Below are 25,590 nucleotides of genomic sequence, written 5' to 3'. Positions count from 1 at the left end.
TTCTTTGGTGGATACTAACCATTATTATATTTCTGTAAATTTATAAAATGGTATCTGACTTTCAGTATTAACTTTTCCAGGTGTTACTGTGCACGCCTATATATAATATGTATTTAAAACTTGTGCAGTTGTGTTGGTCTTGCCTGTTTAAAGTCTCAAAAAATTGATTATGAGTAATCACAACTGAATTATCTAAAATTCAGAATTACTTAATATTCTAGCAATTTTATTGAAAAATAGTTATTAATTCATTTGGAGGATATATGAAGTGCTGTTGGCTTCCTGAATTTAAAAAATGTGGTAAAGTTGTGTATTGATTGGCTTAATATAATTGTTCAGCATGTTCTTAATATTGAAATCAACTTTTTATTTCTCTTCATTGTTTCTAATTGGTATATTTTATGTAAAATATTTTGAAATGGACTGAAATATTGCTTAACACAGAATTTCCATTGACATTACAGTCAACTTGCTTATCAATTAAAAGATAATCATGAACTTTTTTTTAAATCATCCATTCATTGCAATCTCCAGTCTGTATATGAGTCAAAGACCCAAGGTTTGCATACTGATTTTTCTGCACCTTTAATTTCATGGTTCAGATCTTATCATTACTCACAGGAGAACATCTAATTGTACAGATTGAGATTAATTTGAGAATAAAATGAAGGACAGTTGAGAGATATGATAGAATATTTAATGGGTCATACAAATAGCAAAGGTGTAAGACCTGATATAATTAAACCTTGTTGAGCTCTTGGTTATTAGGCTAAAGTTAAAGGCTGAGTTTTAAAATCCAGTGGTCTTATATGTAATTACCATTTGCTCCATTGTACTATTGTATGAGTTTATTGTCCTTATTTTTTTAAAAGCATACATGGGTCTTGTTGAAATTTTTTGTTTAATTAAATGTTTTGGACGTTTTGTAATTAATGTATTTTGCAGATGGATGTGTATATGTATATACATATTTACACACACACACACACACATATGCACTTTTGTACACTTGACACTGTCGTATAACTGGAGTAACCTAAAGAATTTGGGGATATTTTACTTGCTTCAGCATTTAAAAGAGATTTAATTTATATTTGAATTATCTGGCGAAAAACCTTAACATATAATTTATATTCTAATAACTAGGAATACCGAAAGATTTTTTTTATTTATTTATTTACACTTCAACAGAGATATGCTTCAACAGACATAAAATTGATATCATTCAGTTAAGGAATGTTAATGCTAACATACAGTAAGTCACTAAGTAGACTTACTATAAATGTTTAGGTTAATAGAAAAATCAAGAATTATATACAGTCTTGGCTTTGTACTTAAATGAAGATAGGATTCCAGTTTGGATGAGTTACCGTTTACACGGTACCATGCAAAGTTGAGAACTGTCTATATGATGAAACCATTTTGATCCAAAAAGACCATTCCCCATTATTCTTCATTATAAGTAGTATTTATAATCTTAACCACTCTTTGGAGAATATTAATAATTCCATCAGTAGCTGAAATATATATAAACATAATTTTGTTTGAGAAATGAGCTTCTCTTCCACAAATTCTCCAGGCCTTGCCTTTAGAGATGTTAGAATAGCCATATCCACTTAGAACAAGATATTCAATGAATGAGAAGTATAATTGTGTAGATGGTATAGATACCTAGAAAACCGATTTTCTGTCCACTGGAGTTGAACAATTGACAAATCAAATAGCTTTACTAGCTTTATTAAAAGTTTTATTAAAATAATAGGTCCATAAATAATTCATGTTTTGTATCCATACTCAAGGGACAAATAAAGCAGAATTTTAATTTTTAATGCCTTGAATATGTTTGCACTTTTATGGGAACAATATAGTGTTGACATTACATGTAACTTCCTCTGCAATCATATTTAAGTATTTGTAAATATTTGGAAACATATATCCTATAATTACATTATTGGTATTTAAATTTAGAAATATGATTTTTTCTGATATTGTTTGCTTTAGAATAATAAAAAGAAACATCCCTTTTAAGTAACATGATGGACCCCTTTTGTGAATTGTCTAAAGATTTATACACCATGCTCTCTACAGCAGAACAGTTTACAAGACTCTGGACCACAGGAAAGTGAAGTAACACCAGAAAATATCTTAACTGTAGCCAAGGATCCAAGATATGCCAGATATCTCAAAATGGTTCAAGTGGTAAGCTGATTTGGTCTATCTTCTCTGTCTTGCAGCCTCCTTTGAAATTCTTAACCCTGGAGGTTTCATTGTTATTTTTTCAGTCTGAGAAAACTGCTAAACCAAGTGACCAAGTTTTCTGTCCTCTTACTTCTTTCCTATGTTTAATGAATGCCCTGATAAAGAGTAAGCAAAAGTCAAATCTTTCTAATGAAAACTGATCTCACACTTCAAAATTAGTATAGTTTGATATAGATTTATATAAACTTTTTGCCTTTCATAATCTTTGCAAATCTTGGATGTATCAGATAGAAGAATGAAAGTGCATTATTCACTTAGTACATCATATGACTTTAGCTTAATTTCCTGTATTCTAACACATGGGTTTTTTGTGTATTTTTATTCTGAATTTCACCTATCAATAGTTTGGTTCACAGAAAAGAGCATAAGTTACTTGGCCATATAAAGTAATGCTTTTAATATTATGACTTGAGAATGGGTAATTTTTCTAAGAAATCATCATTACATGGTATGATGCAAAAAAATATAACACAATATTTGCTGTTTTGTAACTGCAGAAGTTAGTTTCTTTTCATTCCTGTAGAAAGTCCTATTACAGTAGTGGAAGGAGCTAACTGTCCTTTTTCAGTTGATCAAAAAATTTAATGCTTTTGTAAAATTTTTGTTATCAGGCACAAGAAGTATACTAACATTAAATAAGAACAGTTTTGCTGACCTTGGCATTATCACCAAAATAATTTAAAAACAAAGACTATCTGACAACCAAAAAGAGTAGATTGGCTTATTTAGAAGCTACAGTGGTGACAATGGAGAGAAGAAAGTGCATTCACTTTTTCTAACTGTCAGAAGAAATGGCTTTGTCACTTTCAAAATTCTTCACTGGCAGCCACAACTCTGTGTTTTAGGCTTTGGGGAGAAAAAAACAGACTTTGGAGTAAAAATGTATAAATTTTTTAAACTAATAAAGATAAAATGGCACTAGTTTGAGTGTGAATCATGATGAATGAATTTTTAAAACTAGAACCGATGAAAGCTTAAGCTAAGCTTAAAATATGAACTGTTAAAAACTATGTCTTTGACTCTTTCAAACAAAAGAAAACTCAAAAGTTTTAGAGTAACTGTGAAAGGCTTTTTATTTAGTCTCTTCTTGCCTAACTGATATAATTAGGAAATAGTAAAATCTACTTTGTATCTGTAAGACTACCATGAAATATTTAATAAAAGACCCCATTTTAGGGTAACTGTTATATTCTTAACACATTGCCTCAAATTTTACAAGAATTTGAAAAACTTTCAATCTCCTTTTTCAGTGTAAATTCATTTCCATTTATTCCACAAATATTTATTAAACACTTGTTCTAAAGTACCATATTAAGTATTGTCTAGATTTATTTGGCCAGCTAAGGTTTCCAGACACCACTTAACATTTTTATTTTTGTTATTAATTACTTAGACAAGTTTCATTGTTTTTCAGAAGCTCATATATCATATGTTTGTATGTATATCTGTAAATGGATTCTTTACATATTCATTCTTCTAATCATATAGCTTATCATCTCACTAGGAATAACAGCCAAAGTCCTTCACAGGCCTGTGAGATCCTGTACAATTCAGCTCCCTTATTACCTTTTTAATCTCTTATCTTCACTCACTGTGCTCCAGCTCTATGGGCCTCCTTGGTGTATCTTAAATAAATCAATGGACAGTTGCCTAACTCAGGGCCTTTGCATCTGTTCTCTCTCCCTGAAACACTTTTCGCAAATATCTTTATCATTTTTTCCTTTTCTTACTTCAAATATTTGCAGAAATACTACCTTCTTTCTGGTCCCACTCCCTTGACTCCTTCCCAACTGTATTTTTCTTCATATGACCATTCAGTTATGTGCAAAATACTACATATTTTACATACATTATTGGTGTCTCTCCTGCTTCTAGAATATAAACTCCACAAGGGTGGGGGATTTTTCATTTACTTTGGTATTCCCAGAGCCTAGAACCATACCAGACACATAGGATATACCTATGAATGAAAATGAAATGCCACTTTAACCTTTGATAGGTTTTGGTGATAGATTACTTTTTTTACACTAGCTCAGTGGTCTTCAGAGTAAGAAGCTTTCTGGATACAGGTTGCTAGTTCCCACCCATTAAACGAGAATCTCTGTAGTTGAGACTTGGAGCCAGAGCATATGTGTTTTGGAAAATGCTCTTCTGATTAAGAACTGTTTACAAATATTTTACACTGTTTTATAACATCATTCAAGTAATTTTTATCTAAAAACATTTAAGAAGCAATAAATTGTTGTTTTTCTTATTTTTAAAACTATTTCCTTATTTCTTAAACTATTTTTTAAAATTAGTTTTTTAAACTATTTTATTCTATAGTGGTACCTGGCTCTTAGCTCAAGCCCATCCTTTTTGTTTGGTGTGGCCATGAGCAGGAGTTTAATTTCTTCTGCCTCAGTGTTTTTGCTGTTTTTAACCCAACATTCTTGATTTTGGTCCTCTGCCCCCTTCTGCCTTTGGTACGGGTGTTTCTAATTCCTAAACATTTCCAGGGTTCTGGAAGTGCTGCTTCTTTGTGGTATCCTCCTCTTCAGGCACATGGACTTGGCCTTCCTTTGCTCTGCTAAGTCATCATTCTTTTATCTGCTTTTAATTTCCATTTATTGTGGTTCATGGATGCCTCTTAGTCATTAAAATTGGAGTTCATGTTATTTCTTTTTTGCCTTAGTATTTGGGGGTAATAATTTTCAAGAAGAAAGCAGGGACCAACATCTTTGCTTTGAAATTATAAGTTCATCCAAGTTAAATTTAATTTTATTGTTTTTAGTTCATTGTGCCAACCTGTATCCCAGAACCTTATTACCCAACTTTTGTATCCTATTGCTCCCTGTCCTACATTTCATTCTTCAGACAAAACCACAAAACTTTCTCAATATAAGCTCCATGCTTTTCCACCTCTGAATCTCGATCCTCCTCTTGATCACTACCTGTCCGGATTCTACTCATCTGACACGTTCCTATGAACACTTTAACTACATTACCTTGGATCCTGAACCCACTGACATACAAAGCCAGAGGTGATGTCTCCCTTCATTTATCTGTTCAACCGCTTTATCTGTATTTTTTTTTATTACTTCATATCTTGTTTCTTGATAATTTAAAAATATTTTTATCTACTGTGTTTAAAAGAAAATCATGAGCAAAAGACCTATGCCTTGACCAATCTTTATATTCACTTTAACACCTTGCCTATAAGGTTGCTCAATCAACATCTGTTTTTTTGTTGTTGTTCTTTTTTGTTTTTGTTTGACCACACTGAGTGGCATGTGGGATCATACTACCCTAGTCAGGGATCAAGCCACCACCTCCTGAAGTGAAAGTGTGGAGTCTTAACCACTGGACCACCAGGGAAGTCCCAGTATTTGTTGAATGTACTATTTTATCCTGCATATTAACTCTTTCCCAATTTGTATCCCCTGGAAGTGTATAAATGTCCTATTTTTTCAAGTTATTGATTTAAAATATTTTATAGACCCAAACCAAAAATAGACCCTCAAGGTTGATGTGAACCTGCCTATCATTACTCTTCAGATGACAGTTACTAAGCTATCTATAAATCCACTATTTTTCCTGTCTCCTAAGAACATCATGAGTGACCTTCAAAATATCCAATTGCAGATGTAGCAACTTGTTTGACAGAGCCCAGAATTGTCTTTCATTGGCATGGTCACTCTAGATTTCTTGTCACTTCTGCATCATCATTTAGTTCTGGCTTTTTGTTTAAACTTAAGTATGAAATCATTAAATCAGTTCCCCTCATTGCTTCCTTTGTTGAAGGATGCAGTTTTCAACAGGGTAACTTAGGAGTCTGTCAGATGCTCTGATTTGAATGAAATTAAAGCTGCCAGTACATATAAAGAGCTAATGTCACCTGCCCATCATGGTTGTATCTCATCCTTGTGTTTGTTTGCAACCTGTTTCAGGAAAACTTGACCTAAATCCTCCATCTGATCAGGTGACCAAAAAGTACGTCCCCTCTGGTAATGCAGCCTTTACCTTTTTTTAACTTAGCTTGATGATTCCTTTATCCCATGTTCAAGAATCTCCAAGTAGTTCATATGAATTGGTTTAAAGGTATCTTCTGCCTTCCATTATATAACATTGTAACATACTCCTTTCAAATGTCAGTTGCCACTCATGAATTCCTTCCCACTAATGTTAGTCCCTAAAATTCACTTATTTGAAATTTCAAGTTTGTTATGTACGAATACACACACACACTTCTTTTTAGGTGGTTGGATTTGTTTTCTGTTTGTTTATATCTCTTAACTTCATAGTTCTTCTACTTTATTTTTCTCTCCTATGATGTTGTTATTGTTCGTAGTCTCAGAGTTGTAGTTGAGGAATTTTCTTATCCTTTTATTTCAGTTTAAAGCCCCTTGATCATACCTGTGGGTCTTGCTAAGCATAATTTTGGTTCTTCTAAATTATTTAACACTTTTCCAAGAGTATAATCATTCTAGTGTCATAAGTCATCCCTAAAATATGATTCAGCAACATGTACATAGCTAGTTGTGTTTCCTTTATCATTGTCTTTACAAAACTATAGCTTTAAAGTACAATACCACCCTCCTTTAGAAAATACCTCACACAAGTGGAGAAGAGTCATTAGACACCCTTGGCAATCTGTGGCTTTGAATCCTTCAGTTTCTGTCATTAGCATGAGAATAATCTAGATAGCTTTGTATCTCTGTACTCCAGGATAGTAAATTACCTTCCTATTCTAAACAGTTGTTTATTCTTCCAAGATGATTCAGTTCCTTGACAGTGACTGAGAGCAAGGAATATAAGAAAGAAAAATAAATTTGATGTCAGAGCTTAACCCCAGCTAATTCTAGAGGGTAGCTTTATTAGAAATTATCTTATCAATACTAGAAAATGTTTCACTTTCCCAAGAACATTGTGGATTTTCATTAAAATGCCCATTTTTTCCTCAACTTCTGAGAGTAAGATTTTCTTGCTTATCCACTTACTAAAAATTTAGTTACTAACATAGAGAAAGACCATATCTGCATAATTCATCAAACGAGTTTTACTTTGTCTTATTGTTATGATCTTAAGTAGTTTGTCACTCACCATACACATTACTACATGTTATCAAAGCTGAATTTTAGAAGCCTGCATTCTGGAATTTAAGGAATTGTTTGTATCAAAAAAAGGAAAGAGAGCATGGTCTGCAGAAAACCTGTCTTTCTGAAAGAAATCTCTATATACCAACAGTAAAAATAAATCTACGCCTACGATCCCCAAAATAACCATTCTGTACTCAAAAGGGAGTTAACAGTGCCGCAGGACACTAATTTGAGGGCAGTAATATGATTTCTTTCGTTTTTAATTGTCTTTATATTTTTGTCATTTAAAATTTGAGTTACTGCTCCATAAGCAGTGTCATTTTTTTGTAAATTAATTTATTTTAATTGGAGGCTAATTACTTTACAATATTGTAGTGGTTTTTGCCATACATTCACATGAATCAGCCATGGGTATACATGTGTCCCCCATCCTAAACCTCCCTCCCACATCCACCCTCATCCCATCCCTCAGGGTCGTCCCAGTGCACCAGCCCTGAGTGCCCTGTCTCATGGATCGAACCTGGACTGGCAATCTATTTCACATGTGGTAATATACATGTTTCAATGCTATTCTCTCAAATCATCCCACCCTCGCCTTCTCCCAGAGTCCAACAGTCTGCTCTTTACATCTGTGTCTCTTTTGCTGTCTCGCATATAGGGTCATCATCACCATCTTTCTAAATTCCATATATATGTGTTAGTATACTGTATTGGTGTTTTTATTTTTTTTTTACTTTACAATATTGTATTGGTTTTGCCATACATCAACATGCATCTGCCACGGGTGTACACATGTTCCTCATCCTGAACCCCCCTCCCTCCTCCCTCCCCATACCATCCCTCTGGGTCATCCCAGTGCACCAGCCCCAAGCTTCCTGTATCCTGCATCGAACCTGGACTGGCGATTCGTTTCTTATATGATACTATACATGTTTTAATGCCATTCTCCCAAATCATCCCCCACCTCCCTCTCCCACAGAGTCCAAAAGACTGTTCTATACATCTGTGTCTCTTTTGCTGTCTCGCATACAGGGTTGTTGTTACCATCTTTCTAAATTCCATATATATGCATTAGTATACTGTATTGGTGTTTTTCTTTCTGACTTACTTCACTCTGTATAACAGGCTCCAGTTTCATCCACCTCATTAGAACTGATTCAAATGCATTCTTTTTAATAGTTGAGTAATATTCCATTGTGTATATGTACCACAGCTTTCTTATCCATTCATCTGCCGATGGACATCTAGGTTGCTTCCATGTCCTGGCTATTGTAAACAACACTGTGATGAACATTGGGGTACACATGTCTCTTTCAATTCTTGTTTCCTTGGTGTGTATGCCCAGCAGTGGGATTGCTGGGTTGTATGGCAGTTCTATTTCCAGTTTTTTAAGGAATCTCCCCACTGTTCTTCATACTGGCTGTTCTAGTTTGCATTCCCACCAACAGTGTAAGAGGGTTCCCTTTTCTCTGCACCCTCTCCAGCATTTATTGTTTGTAGCCTTTTTGATTGCAGCCATTCTGACCAGAGTGAGATGATAGCTCATTGTGGTTTTGATTTGCATTTCTCTGATAATGAGTGATGTTGAGCATCTTTTCATGTGTTTGTTAACCATCTCTATGTCTTCTTTGGAGAAATGTCTGTTTAGTTCTTTGGCCCATTTTTTAATTGGGTTGTTTATTTTTCTGGAATTGAGCTGCATGAGCTGCTTGTATAATTTTGAGATTAATTCTTTGTCAGTTGCTTCATTTGCTATTATTTTCTCCCATTCTGAAGACTGTCTTTACACCTTGCTTATAGTTTCCTTCATTGTGCAAAAGATTTTAAGTTTAATTAGGTCCCATTTGTTTATTTTTGTTTTTATTTCCATTACTGTGGGAGGTGGGTCATAGAGAATCCTGCTGTGATTTATGTCGGAGGGTGTCTTGCCTATGTTTTCCTCAAGGAGTTTTATAGTTTCTGGTCTTATGTTTAGATCTTTAATCCATTTTGAGTTTATTTTTGTGTATGGTGTTAGAAAGTGTTCTCATTTCATTCTTTTACAAGTGGTTGACCAGTTTTCCCAGCATCACTTGTTGAAGAGATTGTCTTATCTCCATTGTACATAAGCAGTGTCTTATACCTGTAATCCCACATATACTGTTTCTCATCTTTTTCCAAAATCTTAATGCTTACTAGGCCCTCAACCCTCTTGTAATCTTTGCTTTTCCTTCCTTCCTGAATTTTACTTAGAACCATGCCATTCTCTCTCAGAAGACAGTGAGTGTGTTTCTCAAGCTCTTTAAGCTTCTCCATTTGTATAGAAGTTTGAATTTGCTGACTTCCAATGTAGTGATCACTTGGAAGACACAGAAAATCCTATAACTTACAAACACAAACTTAAAAAAAAAAAAAATTCAGGCTTTCTGGGTATCAGGATGACTACAGTCTTTTCTGGCTTTCTTTGTAAGCTACCCTGGAAACTTCCTCTTCCCGTGTCCTAGATGTCTCCTGGAGTGTGCTGCTTTTATATTAATATTGGCCTTGCTTCTCTTGTCACGTCCCTGTAAATCCACTTTAGAGATGCGGTAATTAAAACTACTTAATTAATATAAACTGCTTTAAACAGAAGCCAACAGAGTCTTTGAAAAATCACAAGTACCAATGCACAGGGAAATAAACAGTACCTTGCTTTTTAGTCTCATTTGTTTTTTCTTTCACCCCTGGATTACTGCCTTCTGTGAGATACAAGAATGACTACAGTTCCAGGAACCAGTTACCTCTGAGACCATTCACGTGCCTCCGAGGACACCCAGATCTTTACGCTGTACTTCCGGATGCATCACGCTATACTTTGTTAGCTTTGTCACGCAATCCCACGTGACCATATTCTGACCATATTGCCTCTTAAGATCTCAGTCCCTTCATTCATAAAACGATATCTAAAGTTCTTTCTAGATTTTTGACCCATTAATTGATCTCCAAATTGGATCTCATTATTAAAGAATGTTCCTAGAACACCTGCTGGCTTTTTCTGATTTTTTTTTTTCCTTTTAAAGGAAGTTTTGCACAAGGTTTTTCAGTGAGTAATATTGTTGTGTTCCAAATGTGGCACATAATTGATTCTGATTTAACGTTTGTTGTCATAATAGTGCAGCGCAAGTCTTTACTAAATTACATATTGCATTTATAACTTAACTGGAATTGTGTGCCTAGATCACTTTTCCAACAATTCCCCCCTTTTTTTACTGGCAGAGCTTGGTGAATACTTTGCCAGTAATAAATTGTTCATTGGGAAAATCCGACTTCCACATTAAGAAGCTAATGACTTGTATTTTTTGAAAACATATTTGCCAAAACAGTCTCTTCGGACACTTAGTGTTTTTTTTGTTTTTTTTTTTTAACCTCTGTTTTCTTTGGCTGGCTTTAAATGTGAATTGAATAATCTCCTTGGTTCTGGTGGTTCTGATGTATCTGTTGCCAGCCTGGATGTTGGCCTGGGGAAATGTGACTTCCATTACCTAAGGAAAGCATCTCCAACTGATTCTTAAAATGTGCATCAAGAAATTATACACCTTGGACCTGGGGAAACTAATCAAGCATAAAGTAGAATGCTTTTTAGGTAAGGCATAGGTTTTTAAGAGTGGCTCAGGGCTTTAAAACCTCATTTGTGATATGACCTCCATGTGACTTCCTATGGTGTAGAGAGTTCCAGGATAGGTTTCTCATCACTGATTAACAATATAGTCAAAAGGAGAAGCTGCTGGTTCATATGTAGTCAAAGGTATGGAAAGCAGTATTGCAGATGTAGTTTTAACAACTCTATATCACTTTAAAAAAATTTCTAATTCTGTAGGTATTTTAATATGTGTTTTGTTTCCTTTATAATAGCTAAAGTTTACTGATCAGTATCAAGGTCAATATTTTTTCATTACAAAAAGGTTTAGGGGCAGACAGTTTTCTCCAGTGTTTTAGTATCACACTGTTCATTGAAGGTAAAAGCTGGCATGGACAGTGACTGATTACCCACACATATGAATGTAGATAAAGAAAAGATAAAAGTGAACATATTTGTCTGTTTAATTGTGTAATTTAGCCAACTTTGAAAATGGAAAAGGGAAAATATTTTTCCTTCCCAGTTTCATTTCCATTTGACTGTAACTTTCTTCCCATTTGAAATAAAGAAGCAAAGCTTAGCAGAATGATAAACCGCATGAGTAGTTACTTTGAGTTGACATAAGTAGAACTCAGGGCTTTCTAGGTGGCGCAATGGTAAAGAATCCACCTGCCATTGAAGGAGACGGTTCGATCCCTGGGTCAGGAAGATCTCCTGGAGAAGGAAATGGCACCCCACTCCAGTATTCTTGCCTGGGAAATCACACGGACAGAGGAGCCGGATGGACTATAGTCCATGGGGTCTGTAGGCAAAGATTTGGACACAACTGAGCACTGAGCATGCACAATGGAACTCAGTGACCACAGTCATCCTGTTTCCTCTACATTCTGTCTTTCATCAAACCTAAGAAAGATTGGATAAAGACTTTTCCTAAGCTAATGTGACAATTAGCTGCCAATGGAGAGCCCCTGAGGTAACAACCCATCCTTTGCCATGGCCTGAGTAATTAGAAAACCTAGAACAGGTACTTTTTATTGTATTTGGCAAAGAAAAAAAAAAGCGCTACTGAAATTACTTATTCTCAGATAAAGTCAGTGAACCAGCCTCTAAGGAAACCACATGTAAAGAATTATCATGCCAGGTTTCCAGATTACGATTTTTCAATATTTTGGCTGTTTTTTGAATCCTTCCCATGTTGTCTTGAAATTGAAAGTTTGGAAGGTCAGAACCAGTCTTGCCATGTACACATTTAAAGTTAAGAAATTTTGCTTTTATGATGTATTTGCTCTTATGTTTATTCCTTGCTATTTTATTTTTCTTACATGTTTTTGTTAGAGCAGTAAACAACAGTATTGCTAAATTCAGGTTTGAAATTTCTTGCTTTTCCTTATGTATCTGTTTTCCTGATTTCTTGTTTTCCTTAGAACACTGAAGGGAATGCATGTAGTGGGCAGAGACTACTAAGTTGAATGGTTGTCAGTATCCATTTGGTGATTCACCTGCCTTGGTGCTTATCTGTTCCTCATATAATCTTCACTAATACCACTTTTGCCCATAACCATACAGCTCAGAATGTTAATGCTTGCATATTTTTTCATTATAGCTATCTTTGTGTAGCCTTCAGTTGCCATGAAAGTATTGATTTCAATAATTTGTTTATGGGAACTAGTTGTTTAACCATAACTATTTTTATTTATGGTGTTTATAATCTCTAGAAATATATACATGTTTTGAACTGTATACTTCAGGAGGGTTTAGAATTCTTAGTCATATTTGATGAATGGTCACCCACCAACAAGTTGATCTACACAGATGTCTATCTCCTGTAGAGTTGTAGAGGGTTATTTGGCTGCTGTATGAATTCTTTGTTTTTTAGTAATGTATCAGATAATTTGAATTAGTGTAAATAAAAACTTTTTAAAGGAGGAATAAGTGCCACATAAGAGAATTGGGAACACACAATAATCCTCTTTTAAAAATAATTCATAAGGTAATAAATTTAGGGTGCTAAATTTGTCAAATCAGTTTTTTTTTAACAGTAGATATGAAAAGATTATATTTCTGTAAGAATTTATTCTCCACATCATATTTTGTATCTTCAGTCTCATAAGTAAAATAATTCAGGTAATGTGTGGGACAGCTTATCTGAAACAGTTCTTTCAGATTTAATTCCTTGTTTCAGTTTATTTATTTTGCTAAGCACCAATAAACTTTTCTTCATCTGCGTTACATTCATTATAACACCAGAATAGTACACAAAAGAAAGAAAAAGAAGTAGAAGTAAGCAATCTAATACAGGGGAGAGAATTTTTAGAGAATAAGCTTAGTTCAGTTCAGTTCAGTCGCTCAGTCGTATCCGACTCTTTGCGACCCCATGAATCATAGTACGCCAGGCCTCCCTGTCCATCACCATCTCCCGGAGTTCACTCAAACTCACGTCCATCGAGTCGGTGATGCCATCCAGCCATCTCATCCTCTGTCGTCCCCTTTTCCTCCTGCCCCCAATCCCTCCCAGCATCAGAGTCTTTTCCATTGAGTCAGCTCTTCGCATGAGGTGGCCAAAGTACTGGAATTTCAGCTTTAGCATCATTCCTTCCAAAGAACACCCAGGGCTGATCTCCTTCAGAATGGACTGGTTGGATCTCCTTGCAGTCCAAGGGCCTCTCAAGAGTCTTCTCCAACACCACAGTTCAAAAGCATCAATTCTTCAGCACTCAGCTTTCTTCACGGTCCAACTCTCGCATCCATACATGAGCACTGGAAAAACCATAGCCTTGACTAAACGGACCTTCTGCTTTTCAATATGCTCTCTAGGTTGGTCATAACTTTTCTTCCAAGGAATAAGGGTCTTTTAATTTCATGGCTGCAGAGGATAAGCTTAAGGTAGTTTTAAATTTAGTAGGAATTTCCTTTAAAAAGTTTTTTAGGGATTTTTTTAAGTGATGTATAAATGGGAAATAATAAAGACCAGGGGATTTAGCAGAAAAATATTTTTATCTTTTGACTTCATATCTTTCATTCCAACTAATGTAAACAACTCCTTAACTCTTACGATAGAAGTTGTGACAGAAAGAACAGTACACCACTATTAAAGTTCATAAGGAAGCTTTTGAAGATTTACTAAGAATGACAGTTTTTATATTTGCTGAAATGTGTGGTATGGTTCTTTTACTCTGAAACCAACTATAATTTGGGTATTTTTTAGTTACCCAGCTGATTTCCCCATCTGTGTTTTTTCCTGCTGACCACCTATGACAGAAGTAAGGGCCCTCACATAAAAGTTTTACAGATTGGTAAGGAGGAAATAATAGTAATGTAAATTAAGTAGTTGCTTACTCTTTTTAGAAATTTTGTGATTTTCACCTTAATTATAAAGAAGTTGTCTAAGATGTGTAAATTAATGGGAGAAAAAGTAAAGACCAGAGAAGCAAACGAGCTTTAATAACTAAATGGGCTCACCTCAGGTAGGATAAAGTGTCATAGAGGTTTTAGAGACCATCAACTTGAGGAAAGCATTTTTTTTTTAAAGTTTATTTACTGGCTGTGTTGGGTCTTTGTCATCCTGTATGGGATCTTTATTTGCGACATGTGGGATCTAGTTCCCTGACCAGGGATCAAACCTAGGCCCACTGCACTGGGAAATGGAGTCTTAGCCACTGGACCACCAGGAAAGTCCCAGGAAGGCACTTTTGGTACCACACTCTAACAAGGATCTCAGCATAAGCATTCACAAGGAGGTGGTCAGTCCTAGTATAGAAGATAATTTGTCTTGAATTGATAACATCATTTGTGAATTAATTTTTTGGTAAGTATTATGCTACAATTTGGAGAAAATGCTAATATTAACTATGTTTTAAAGGGAAATAAAGTAGATTTTAAAATACTGAATTTTATTGGGGAAAAAAATGAAAGTTATCTTTACCTGAAGATATCTACCTCTTTTGTAAACTTAATACTGAAGTTTTTAAAAAAAAATTCCAGATGTACCTATATTTTACCAAAGTTTTTCATAAGACAGCATCCTAACTTCTCTCTTCTTGTTCTTTTTCTAGCCCAAGTTCATGAATGACTTTCATTCAGTTGGTTGGTTAGACCATGTGCTTGATGACCAATTGATTCAGTCCCTTTCATTGTGGTTCTTAACCCACATAGAATGCCTCATCTTTGTCATCTTTCTTTGAATGCATCACTAGGAGCACTGAATGAAAGACTCCTGAAACACTAATTCAAACACATTACCACTATGAGACTTCGGAAGTAAATATTCTGTGATTTTGATCAGTAGAATATCCTTATAATTAACTACTAAGAATTCTGGTATGTGTATAGCTTTTATTACCATATTTGCAGGTATTTCATTGAGTCCTTTTTAATAGGCATATATAATAATGTTTTCAAAAACTGAACAGGAGTCCATCTGAATTTATTACACTTTTAAGCAACAAATTCCAAAATGATTTGCTATAGAAGTTCTTTTGACGTTTTTAATTGCTTGAAAGCAAAAGTATAATTAAATTTAGAAAATGCTATTAATACATATTTCAGAGAACAAATATCACTTGAGTGAAATTAGGGATTGTAGTGTAGCTGACGTTTATAATGGAGTTATAGCATTAATTGACCTAACAAAGCAAGACTTCAAATTATAGATATTACCATTGCATTGTAATGAAGGGGGGAAATGAGTCTTCCACAGAGTACTGTGAAATCAACAATTACTTGAGTACAAAGAAAACAGCATGTGCTTTTTTGGTCATTACACCTAATAGTTACCATATTACAGGAGTATCCTGGGGGAAGATCAACACATGAGGAAATCGATACAGCTGTATTGTGAATTATCTCATGATAATATATCCCTCAGTTTTTGAAATAATTTCTTTAAGGGTTTTTCTTGATAGGCATTTAGGTTAACTTTAGTTCACATTTCTAAAAGCTATAGATGGAACTGCTAACGTATTTATTTTATGAATGAAGTAATAATAACTGCTTGGGCCTTGGTCATCATGGCTGGTGTCATTTTTGTCCATTTTATCGTGTGATTTGTTCTTACATCTTTAAAGATAGCTGATGGGCAGTCAGTGGGAAACACTTTCTCACTGGGATAATAATCACTTGAGATAATCACTGAAAAAGAAATTACTCTTTAGCTCCATAGAAACAACTGTATTTAGTGCTAGTCAAGATTTGTAAAGAAGGAAATGTCAACCCACTCCAGTGTTCTTGCGTGGAGAATCCCAGGGACGGGGGAGCCTGGTGGGCTGCCGTCTATGGGGTCGCACGAGTCTGACACTACTGAAGTGACTTAGCAGCTTAGCAAGATTTTTGAGCCTCTTCTTTGACCACATTTTTAGGTTCAAATTAATGATCCTTGGTGGCAGCAGTATGAGAGTTAATATCAGCATCATAGCATTTTCTAAATCTGTACGTCATTAGAAATGAAGCTTGCTTTTTTTTAGATAGCCATCATCCATTTTACAGTGATTAAGATAAGAGATTTATTTAAATAAATTTTATATCCCTTCATGGAAAGCTTTCACAAGGAGATAATTGAGCATGTAATTGTTTTTATGTTATTTGTTCAGTAAACATTTATTATCTATTATATAGACTACTTCACCTAAAATTTATATTCTAAATGTAATACCTTATATTGCATATAATGGAATAGATATTTTAAATACAGCACTATTGAAAATCAGAAGGCAAAGGAATGGTTGAATCCATTTACCTAAATTAAAATTTAAGTAAACACAGCCTGATTGGAGGACTGGCTGCTTTTTTCTAACCCATAGCATTTTTTCAATTCCTACTCACTCCCTCTTCCTTCCCATAACAAAAAGTACCATCTACCTATCAACTCCATAGATCCTTATTGTTTACCTAAATAAGAGATAACATATTTTCCATCTTTCATAACTGAATTGTGATACAAGCTCATAAACTGAGAGGAAAAAACTTGAAAATATGTATATTATTATTTTTAAAAAGGAAAATCATTTATTTCTGTTAGATTGAGTAAGAGGGTTATTTTTTTCCCCTCCCTCTTCTAATCATAAACTGTAGGAGAATTTCAACAGGATTTATAAAGGAATTTAGTATCTTGGTTTTCATTAACATAATAATAAATAGATGTAAATACTGGCAGTCCTATAATCCTCCCAACAGTTTTTGTGATATAAGAAAGTAGTGTTTAACTATTAGTATTGCCATCATAATTTCATTAGTGTGGCTTTTTTACACACTTTCTCCAGTGACGCAAATACAGACATGAGTTTTTGGAACATCAGGCTTATGGCTGCCTTCTCTCTTCTTCATTACTTATGTTGGACAAACTATCATTATCACTTGCCAAAAATAATCCCACAGTTTAGTAGACTTCAGTTTTGAGGTCTCTCATGTCCTCCTTAGACCACCAGTAGCTTTGTCTTTTGGAGATCAGAAATTGGACGCTTCTTTTTGATGTCTAACAAGCCAGACTGTTTCTTAACCTCCAAGGAAGAATATAGCAAAACAACATTTTCTAAGCAACATCTCTGGAAACATAGCAGCAAATCTCTTTGAAATAGATTGTTTGCAACATAGGCCAAATTATTTTTGTATTGCGCTTTAATCAGATTTGTGTTAAGGTAATGATAATAGAAAAGTCTTTAATATAGGGTAAGATAGTTGTATGTATTTTTCTTTATATTCATATACAGAAATGACTAAAGATGCACCAAATTTTGATAATAGCTATATTCTCATGATGTAACCAGTTTTAAGAAACTAAGGATAAAATACAGAGCTTACAGATTCAGGCTTCTCTTATTCTTATACTATAACCATTTCCAGGAAACTAATGTTAAAATAGGAAGCTTTTCTAGTTTTACCAACTTCTCTGTTCCCCATTTCTCCCTTTCCACCCACTACCTCCCCTCTCCAATCCCGTAACACACTTACTCTGCTGTATTTTAGGAAACTTTTTTTTCAATCCTCATTTCTCCTCCCTTCTGTTTTCTCGGCTTTATAACTTATTTATATAACCTTTCCAATGATATCCTGTGGATTATGCTAAATTATAATAAATAAATCATGTAGTTGAGTTTCAAAGACCTTATACCATCAAACCATAGTTAATAAAAACTGAAAGTTTTTTTAAAGTATGACCTTAACTCTGCTCTTTTCCCATTTCTCCCTAGCAATTCAGTGTTTTTTATGCAGTGTTTCAAACTCCTAACTTTCCCTGTTATACAAAAGAGTTGAGTGGCATTTAAATTATCAAGTAAAAATTTCCAAACTTGTATTTCAAGTGATCAGCTTTCTCCTCTACTGTTAAATAATTTTTATTAAAAAGTTATTATTAAGTACATTTTATTTCAAAATCTTTCAAGTCTTAGCTCCAGGTAATATATTTTTAAAGTCGTGCAAGTTTTAATCTTGAGCATACTTTATTCCAAATGTTAGAGTCTGTTCACACTGGATGCCCTAAAGCAAGTAATTGCCTTTTTTCTCCCTATCTTTCATTTATCCTTAAACCTCATAAGCTAGCAAAAGATCCAAACTTTTGTCTTCTATCTCCTTTGTCTTCTAAACCTACCATATTTCACTTTGCAGAATACCTTAAAAGATTGCCCCATGGAACAGTATTGTTTTGAGAAGTATGGTTTTGAAGAGAATTCTACAATGATGCTATTTATTTTCATCCATCTAGTATTTAGGATGCATTAAAGTATCTGTTGCTATCAGAGTCTTAATAGATTAGACATAACAAATTTATAATATAAAATGTAGCAGTTATGAAGGTGAATATGTAGATGGGCCGGTAAATGGCAGCCTTGCCTCTTCCACAAGAGAGTCTTCCTGGTAACCTGTGAATCTGAAAGCCTTTGCTTTCCCAGCCTCCTCTAACCTAGCAAGCTGTAGAGACCTCAACTTTTTCTCCTCCATAGCCAAAATAAGAGATTATAGTTGTAGAAGGCATCTCTGACTCTTGCTACAGCTCTCTTTTCTGGGCTTTTTTTCTTTTTAAGTGAGGATTAAATTTTTTAATACATTTTCTGATTTTAAAAATAAAGATTGTAATTAAAAATAATTTGAACTTAATTTGGCAAGATCTGTCCCACTTCTTTCCCATTCTGTTGTTTTCCTCTATTTCTTTGCATTGATCTCTGAGGAAGGCTTTCTTATCTCTCCTTGCTGTTCTTTGGAACTCTGCAATCAAACGGTATATCTTTACTTTTCTCCTTTGCCTTTCGCTTCTTTTCACAGCTATTTGTTAAGGCCTCCTCAGACAACCATTTTGCCTTTTTGCATTTCTTTTTCTTGGGAATGGTCTTGATCACTGCCTCGTATACAGTGTCACAAACCTCTGTCCATAGTTCTTCAGGCACTCTGTCTGTCAGATCTAATCCCTTGAATCTATTTCTCACTTCCACTGTATAATTGTAAGAGATTTGAGTTAGGTCATACCTGAATGATCTAGTGGTTTTCCCTACTTTCTTCAATTTAAGTCTGAATTTGTCAATAAGGAGGTCATGATCTGAGCCACAGTCAGCTCCTGGTCTTGTTTTTGCTGACTGTATAGAGCTTCTCCATCTTTGGCTGCAAAGAATATAATCAATCGGATTTTGGTATTGACCACCTGGTTATGTCCATGTGTAGTCTTCTCTTGTGTTGTTGGAAGACAAAGTTTGCTATGACCAGTGCGTTCTCATGGCAAAACACTACTAGCCTTTGCCCTGCTTCATTCTGTACTTCAAGGCCAAATTTGCCTGTTACTCCAGGTATTTCTTGACTTTTCTACTTTTGCATTCCAGTCAACTATAATGAAAAGACAAGAGATCTCTTCAAGAAAATTGGAGATACCAAGGGAACATTTCATGCAAAGATGGGCTCAATAAAGGACAGAAATGGTATGGACCTAATAGAAACAAAAGATATTAAGAAGAGGTGGCAAGAATACACAGAAGAATTATACAAAAAAGATCTTCATGACCCAGATAACCACAATGGTGTGATCACTCACCTAGAACCAGATATCCTGGAATGTGAAGTCAAGTGGGCCTTAGGAATCATCATTACAAACAAAGATAGTGGAGGTGATGGAATTCCAGTTGAGCTATTTCAAATCCTGAAAGATGATGCTGTGAAAGTGCTGCACTCAATATGCCAACAAATTTGGAAAACTCAGCAATGGCCACAGGACTGGAAAAGGTCAGTTTTCATTCCAACCCCAAAGAAAGGCAATGCCAAAGAATGCTCAAACTACCACACAATTGCACTCATCTCACACGCTAGTAAAGTAATGCTCAAAATTCTCCAAGCCAGGCTTCAGCAATGCATGAACTGTGAACTTCCAGATGTTCACGCTGGTTTTAGAAAAGGCAGAGGAACCAGAGATCAAATTGCCAACATCCATTGGATCATCGAAAAAGCAAAAGAGAGTTCCAGAAAAACATCTACTTCTGCTTTATTTATTACACCAAAATCTTTGACTGTGTGGATCAGAACAAACTTGAAAATTCTTAAAAGAGATGGGAATACCAGACCACATGATCTGCCTCTTGAGAAATTTGTATGCAGGTCAGGAAGTACCAGTTAGAACTGGACATGGAACAACAGACTGGTTCCAAATTGGGAAAGGAGTTCGTCAAGGCTGTATATTGTCACCCTGCTTATTTAACTTATATGCAGAGTACATCATGAGAAATGCTGGACTGGATGAAGTACAAGCTGGAATCAAGATTGCTGGGAGAAATATCAATAACCTCAGATATGCAGATGACACCACACTTATGGCAGATAGGGAAGAAGAACTGAAGAGCCTCTTGATGAAAGTGAAAGAGGAGAGTGAAAAAGTTGGCTTGAAACTCAGCATTTAGAAAACTAAGATCATGGCATCTGGTCCATCACTTCATGGCAACTAGATGGGGAAACAATGGAAACAGTGACAGACTTTTATTTTGCGGGAGCTCCAAAATCACAGCAGATGGTGACTGCAGCCTTGAAATTAAGACACTTGCTTCTTGGAAGAAAAGTTATGACCAACCGAGACAGCATATTAAAAAGCAGAGACATTACTTTGCCAACAAAGGTCTGTCTCGTCAAAGCTGTGGTTTTTCCACTAGTCATGTATGGATGTGAGAGTTGGACTATAAAGAAAGCTGAGTGCCAAAGAATTGATGCTTTTAAACTGTGGTGTTGGAGAAGACTCTTGAGAGTCCCTTGGACTGCAAGAAGATCCAACCAGCCCATCCTAAAGGAAATCAGTCCTGAATATTCATTGGAAGGACTGATGCTAAAGCTGAAACTCCAATACTTTGGCCACCTCATGGGAAGAACTGACTCATTTGAAAAGACCCTGATGGTGGGGAAGATTTGAGGCAGGAGGAGAAGGGGATGACAGAGGATGGGATGGTTGGATGGCATCACCGACTCAATGGACATGAGTTAAAGTAGACTCCAGGAGTTGGTGACAGAAGGGGAAGCCTGCCTTGCTGCAGTCCATGGGGTTGCAAAGAGTCAGACATGACTGAGCGACTAAACTGAACTGTACCACTTTGGTGACAGGTATATGGTTATTAACTTTGAAATCTCTGCATATAAATTTATGATCCATTTTTGTCAGAGTCCAGCCACAGCAGGATCTAAAGGTACCCTCAGAATGGACGGCGTTGGCGAATGAATGACAGGGGAAGGCCAAGCTTTGGTGAGCGAGACCCGTAACTTTATTTTTAAAAGGAGCTTTTATACCCTGACAGAGGATGAGATGGCTGGATGGCATCACTGACTCGATGGACATGAGTCTGAGTGAACTCCGGGAGTTGGTGATGGACAGGGAGGCCTGGCGTGCTGTGATTCATGGGGTCGCAAAGAGTCGTACACGACTGAGCAACTGAACTGAACTGAACTGATACCCTGACTTGTACATAGAGGGAAATGAAAGATGCAAGGTGATTCAGAGTCAGCCCAAACACTCCAGCAGTTTTGTCCTTATTGAAACCAGGATTTTTTTTTTTGTATTGCCTTTTTATAAACAAGGGTCTTATGCTATGTACATTATCTTCTGACCTGGAGGCCTGTTGACATTTTATGAACCTTTTTTGATAAAGGTTGATCAACCAGAAAACTTGTTTTCCCTTGAAGTGTTTTTTCTTTATATTTCTAATCTGTGTCAGCCTCAGAAAGTACTAAACAGTTACATTTTCACGGAGCAAAGGTGCAGTGGGTCACAACAAAGAAAGAACTTATTGGCTCAAAGGTCTGATGTGGTTAATAGCAAGGCTACTACTTGTTTGTCTTACATTTCAACTACATTAACTAATGCACTCCCAGGTGCACAATGGATAAGGGATATGGGAACTTGGCTGCAAGCATTGGCCCAATAATAAAGCCCTTTACCAGTACTATTTTAATAGTTCTTCACCCCTTAAAGGACTCTATGCTCATTAGGACTTTTACAATGTTTAGGCTTCCCGTGCCTTTCATGGTTGGGAAGTTGTGAACAATCATGTGCGTTAGTTATAAGAGTAAAAGAAAACCTGTCAAGCAAGCTAGAATGCCAACAGAGGGGTTAAAATAAAAATATTCCTTTCATGCCCAGGAGACTTATCAATTTAGAGCCCTAAGTTGATTTTCTCTAAAAAAAAGGTGGTCAGAGATAGCCCCCTGCTAATATCAAAAGAGTGATTGAAAGACATAATACAGTAAACAGTAGAGAGACAGATTTTGGTTTCGGGGTAGATGCTCGAGCAGGTCTAGGGAATCCCTCGAGTCCTAATCTGCCTTTGCCTGTCAGGTCTTCTCCGCATGACCTTTGTCATGGGTGGGATCTCCCGTGGTGGCTCCTGACACATTTTACTCTCATATTTTTATATATACTTGCCTGGATCTCAATACATATTTATTGGGTGAAATGTAAAATAAAATCAGCCTTCTGGAGAGAAATACCTATATTTGTTCTTTAAAATATTTTTGAAACAAGTTTATGTATAATAGATTATTTGAAGATTTATATATATTTCTAAGTCTTTGTGTTTTGTTTGTTTTTAATAAATTCCTGTCCCCTCTTTAAGACTCACCTCAGCGAATTTTTTGCTGGTTCTCACTCAGTCTTCCTTTCCTTGGATCTCACCTTGCCCATTGTGCAGATCTCTGTTACCAATTTTATGACTGTACTGTGATCATCTTTTTAACACATCTATTAGACTATACTCTCTGATGGCAGGGGCTGATTATGTCTTTATTTTCTCATCATAAAGCACTGCGCTGCCATTGTGGTGTTAAACACTGAGGTGTGGGATTGTGATAGTAGAATTCTACTGCTAACCCCAGTAAATTTATTTTCACCCTGTAAGATCCCTGAGACCAGAAAACATACAAGGAAAAACTACAGAAGAAAGCAGGGGAGCCTTATCTAGGTTAGTGCCCAGAAATTTCCGGGTAAGGCTCTGTGAAATTGGACTGGAATTTCTGCCTCTTCTATACGTTAGGTTCAAAACTGAATGTCACAACCGACTAGTGACAAGGGAGGGCCAAAGAGAAGAGCACACAACACCATAGAGAGGTGATTGAGATTTTCCCATGTGGACCCTGGCTCAGCTTAGCCTTTCTGCCATGTGGGATGAAGCAATATGAGGGAGAAGGGTCCCACCATATGTACAACCTTTTAAAGCTTGGTGACCTTAATTACTTTTGAAGGTGATACAATCCAGGTCCTAAAATTTAACACATCAGATTAGTGTTTCCTCATCTTTTGGGAAAGCAGAGGAGTTGACAAAGAGACTTGATTGCATCTGCTCCCCGTAGAGCTGTATAAGTGAGCTTTCAATAAATGTTTATATCAAATCAGTCCCCTTTTCAAGTAAATTTATATTTATTTCTGACATATCCTCTTCTGTTTTGATGTTCTTATCCTGAACTTTGAAATTCACATGTTCTCAATATTTTTGTGACTTACACACTTCTAGGATTATCATTACATTGTGTTTGTATTGGTATCGAGACAATATATAATGTAATCCCAGAAGAGTTCTTGAATTCTGTTTGACCTTTGTGCGTAATGTGTCCAAGTGAAATTGGACCGTTTGCTTATGAAAGGAACATTGACATAGCTATACTTAGGAGGAGAAGGCCCTGAAATCTTGATTTGAAAAGACATTTATTCATATTGTTAAGTGTTCATGGCACCATCCCGGCCAAGGCCTTAATCATTTGACTTATCAGTGTTTTCTTTTTTTTGGTGATATAAGAAGAGTGAGAATATGATATCTGGCTTCTATCCAGCAGATCAGTAATGGATAAATTAAAATGATTTAATTTGGGCTTATGTGGTATTGGATAGCACTGATTCCATTAAGTCATTTAAAATATATACCTTATTAGATTATTCAAGTGCTATGCACATATTACTATAAAAGCAAAATAAGAGTTATTTAAAATAATGAACCATATAGAAGGAGGCCTTTTTTCTGGCTTCTGTATTTTTCCAGTTTTATTGAGAAATAATTGACATGCCTCACAATATAAATTTAAGATGTATGATGTTTTGGTTCACTTTTGTCATGAAATGATTACGACGCTAGGTTTAGTTAATATCCAGAACCTCATATAGCTGCAATATAAAGAAAAGAAAAAAGTTCACTTGTAATGAGAATTCTTAGGATTTACTGTTAGATGGCCCAGACGGTAAAGAATATGCCTGCAGTGCAGGAGACCTGGGTTCAATCCCTGGGTTGGGAAGATCCCCTGGTGAAGGGAATGACTACCCACTACAGTATTCTTGCCTTGAGAATTCAATGAACAGAGGATCCTGGTGGGCTACAGTCCATGGGGTTGCAAAGAGTCAGACACGACTGAGTGACTAACACTTTCATATCATATACAAGTATTATCTGTAGTCATCCTGTTGTATGTTACATCCCTAGTCCATGTTTATTTATAACTCTTACTAGTTTGTACCTTTTGACCATCTTCCTCCAATTTCTCCTGCCCCTCCTGTCTGTCTCTGGAACCACAAGTCTGATCTCTTTGTCTAGGAGTTTGGCTTTTTGTTTTGTGTTTAGATTCCACATATTAGTGAGATCATACAGTATTTGTCTTTCTCTGTCTGATTTATTTCACCTAGCATTATGCTTTCAAAATCCACCCATGTTGTCACAAATAGTAGGATTCTGTTGGTTTTTATGGCTGAATAATATTCCATTGTGTGTATATGTATATACACTCTTTATTCATTCATCCTTCAGTAGACATGTTGATTGTTTCCATGTCTTGGCTATTATAAATGGTGCTGCTGTGAACATGAGGATGCAGACATTGGTTCAAGTTAGTGTTTTGGAGGTTTTTGGATATGCTCTCAGAACTGGAATTGCTGGACCATGTGGTAGTTCTCCTTTTAATTTTTTTGAGAATTATATACAATACTGTTTTCCACAGTGGCTGTACCATTTTACAGTGTCACAAACGGTGCGCAGGGTTTTCTTTTTTCCATATCCACACTAGCATTTGTTATCTTCTGTCTTTTAATCATGGCCATTCTAACAGGCATGAGGTGATATCTCATTGTGATTTTAATTTGCATTTCTCTAGTGGCTAGTGATGTTGAGCATCTTTTCATGTATCTGTTGACCATTGATATATCTTCTTTGGAAAGATGTTTCTTCAAGTTCTTTGCCC

The 25,590-nt window shown here is 35.6% G+C and overlaps 1 protein-coding gene across 4 annotated transcripts in view; it reads left to right on the top strand.

Moving 5' to 3' along the window:
* The window catches only part of WASHC3 (WASH complex subunit 3), a 58,698-nt gene that overhangs the window by 10,038 nt on the left and 23,070 nt on the right, over window positions 1-25,590 (top strand). For 2 of the 4 annotated variants that reach the window (XM_019961175.2, XM_019961177.2), the window contains exon 5: window positions 2,089-2,199. The exons of 1 other annotated variant lie outside the window; for it this stretch is intronic. In XM_019961175.2, coding sequence (XP_019816734.1) covers window positions 2,089-2,199 — 111 coding nt within the window. The remainder of the gene's footprint in view (window positions 1-2,088; window positions 2,200-25,590) is intronic. One more of the 4 variants, XM_019961176.2, reaches the window with a different exon arrangement.

The sequence above is a fragment of the Bos indicus genome, chromosome 5, assembly GCF_029378745.1.
Source record: "Bos indicus isolate NIAB-ARS_2022 breed Sahiwal x Tharparkar chromosome 5, NIAB-ARS_B.indTharparkar_mat_pri_1.0, whole genome shotgun sequence".
Classification (NCBI taxonomy): Eukaryota; Metazoa; Chordata; class Mammalia; order Artiodactyla; family Bovidae; genus Bos; species Bos indicus.
The sequence above is the reverse complement of the archived record's forward strand: the minus strand, read 5'-3'. Positions and strand labels throughout refer to the sequence as shown.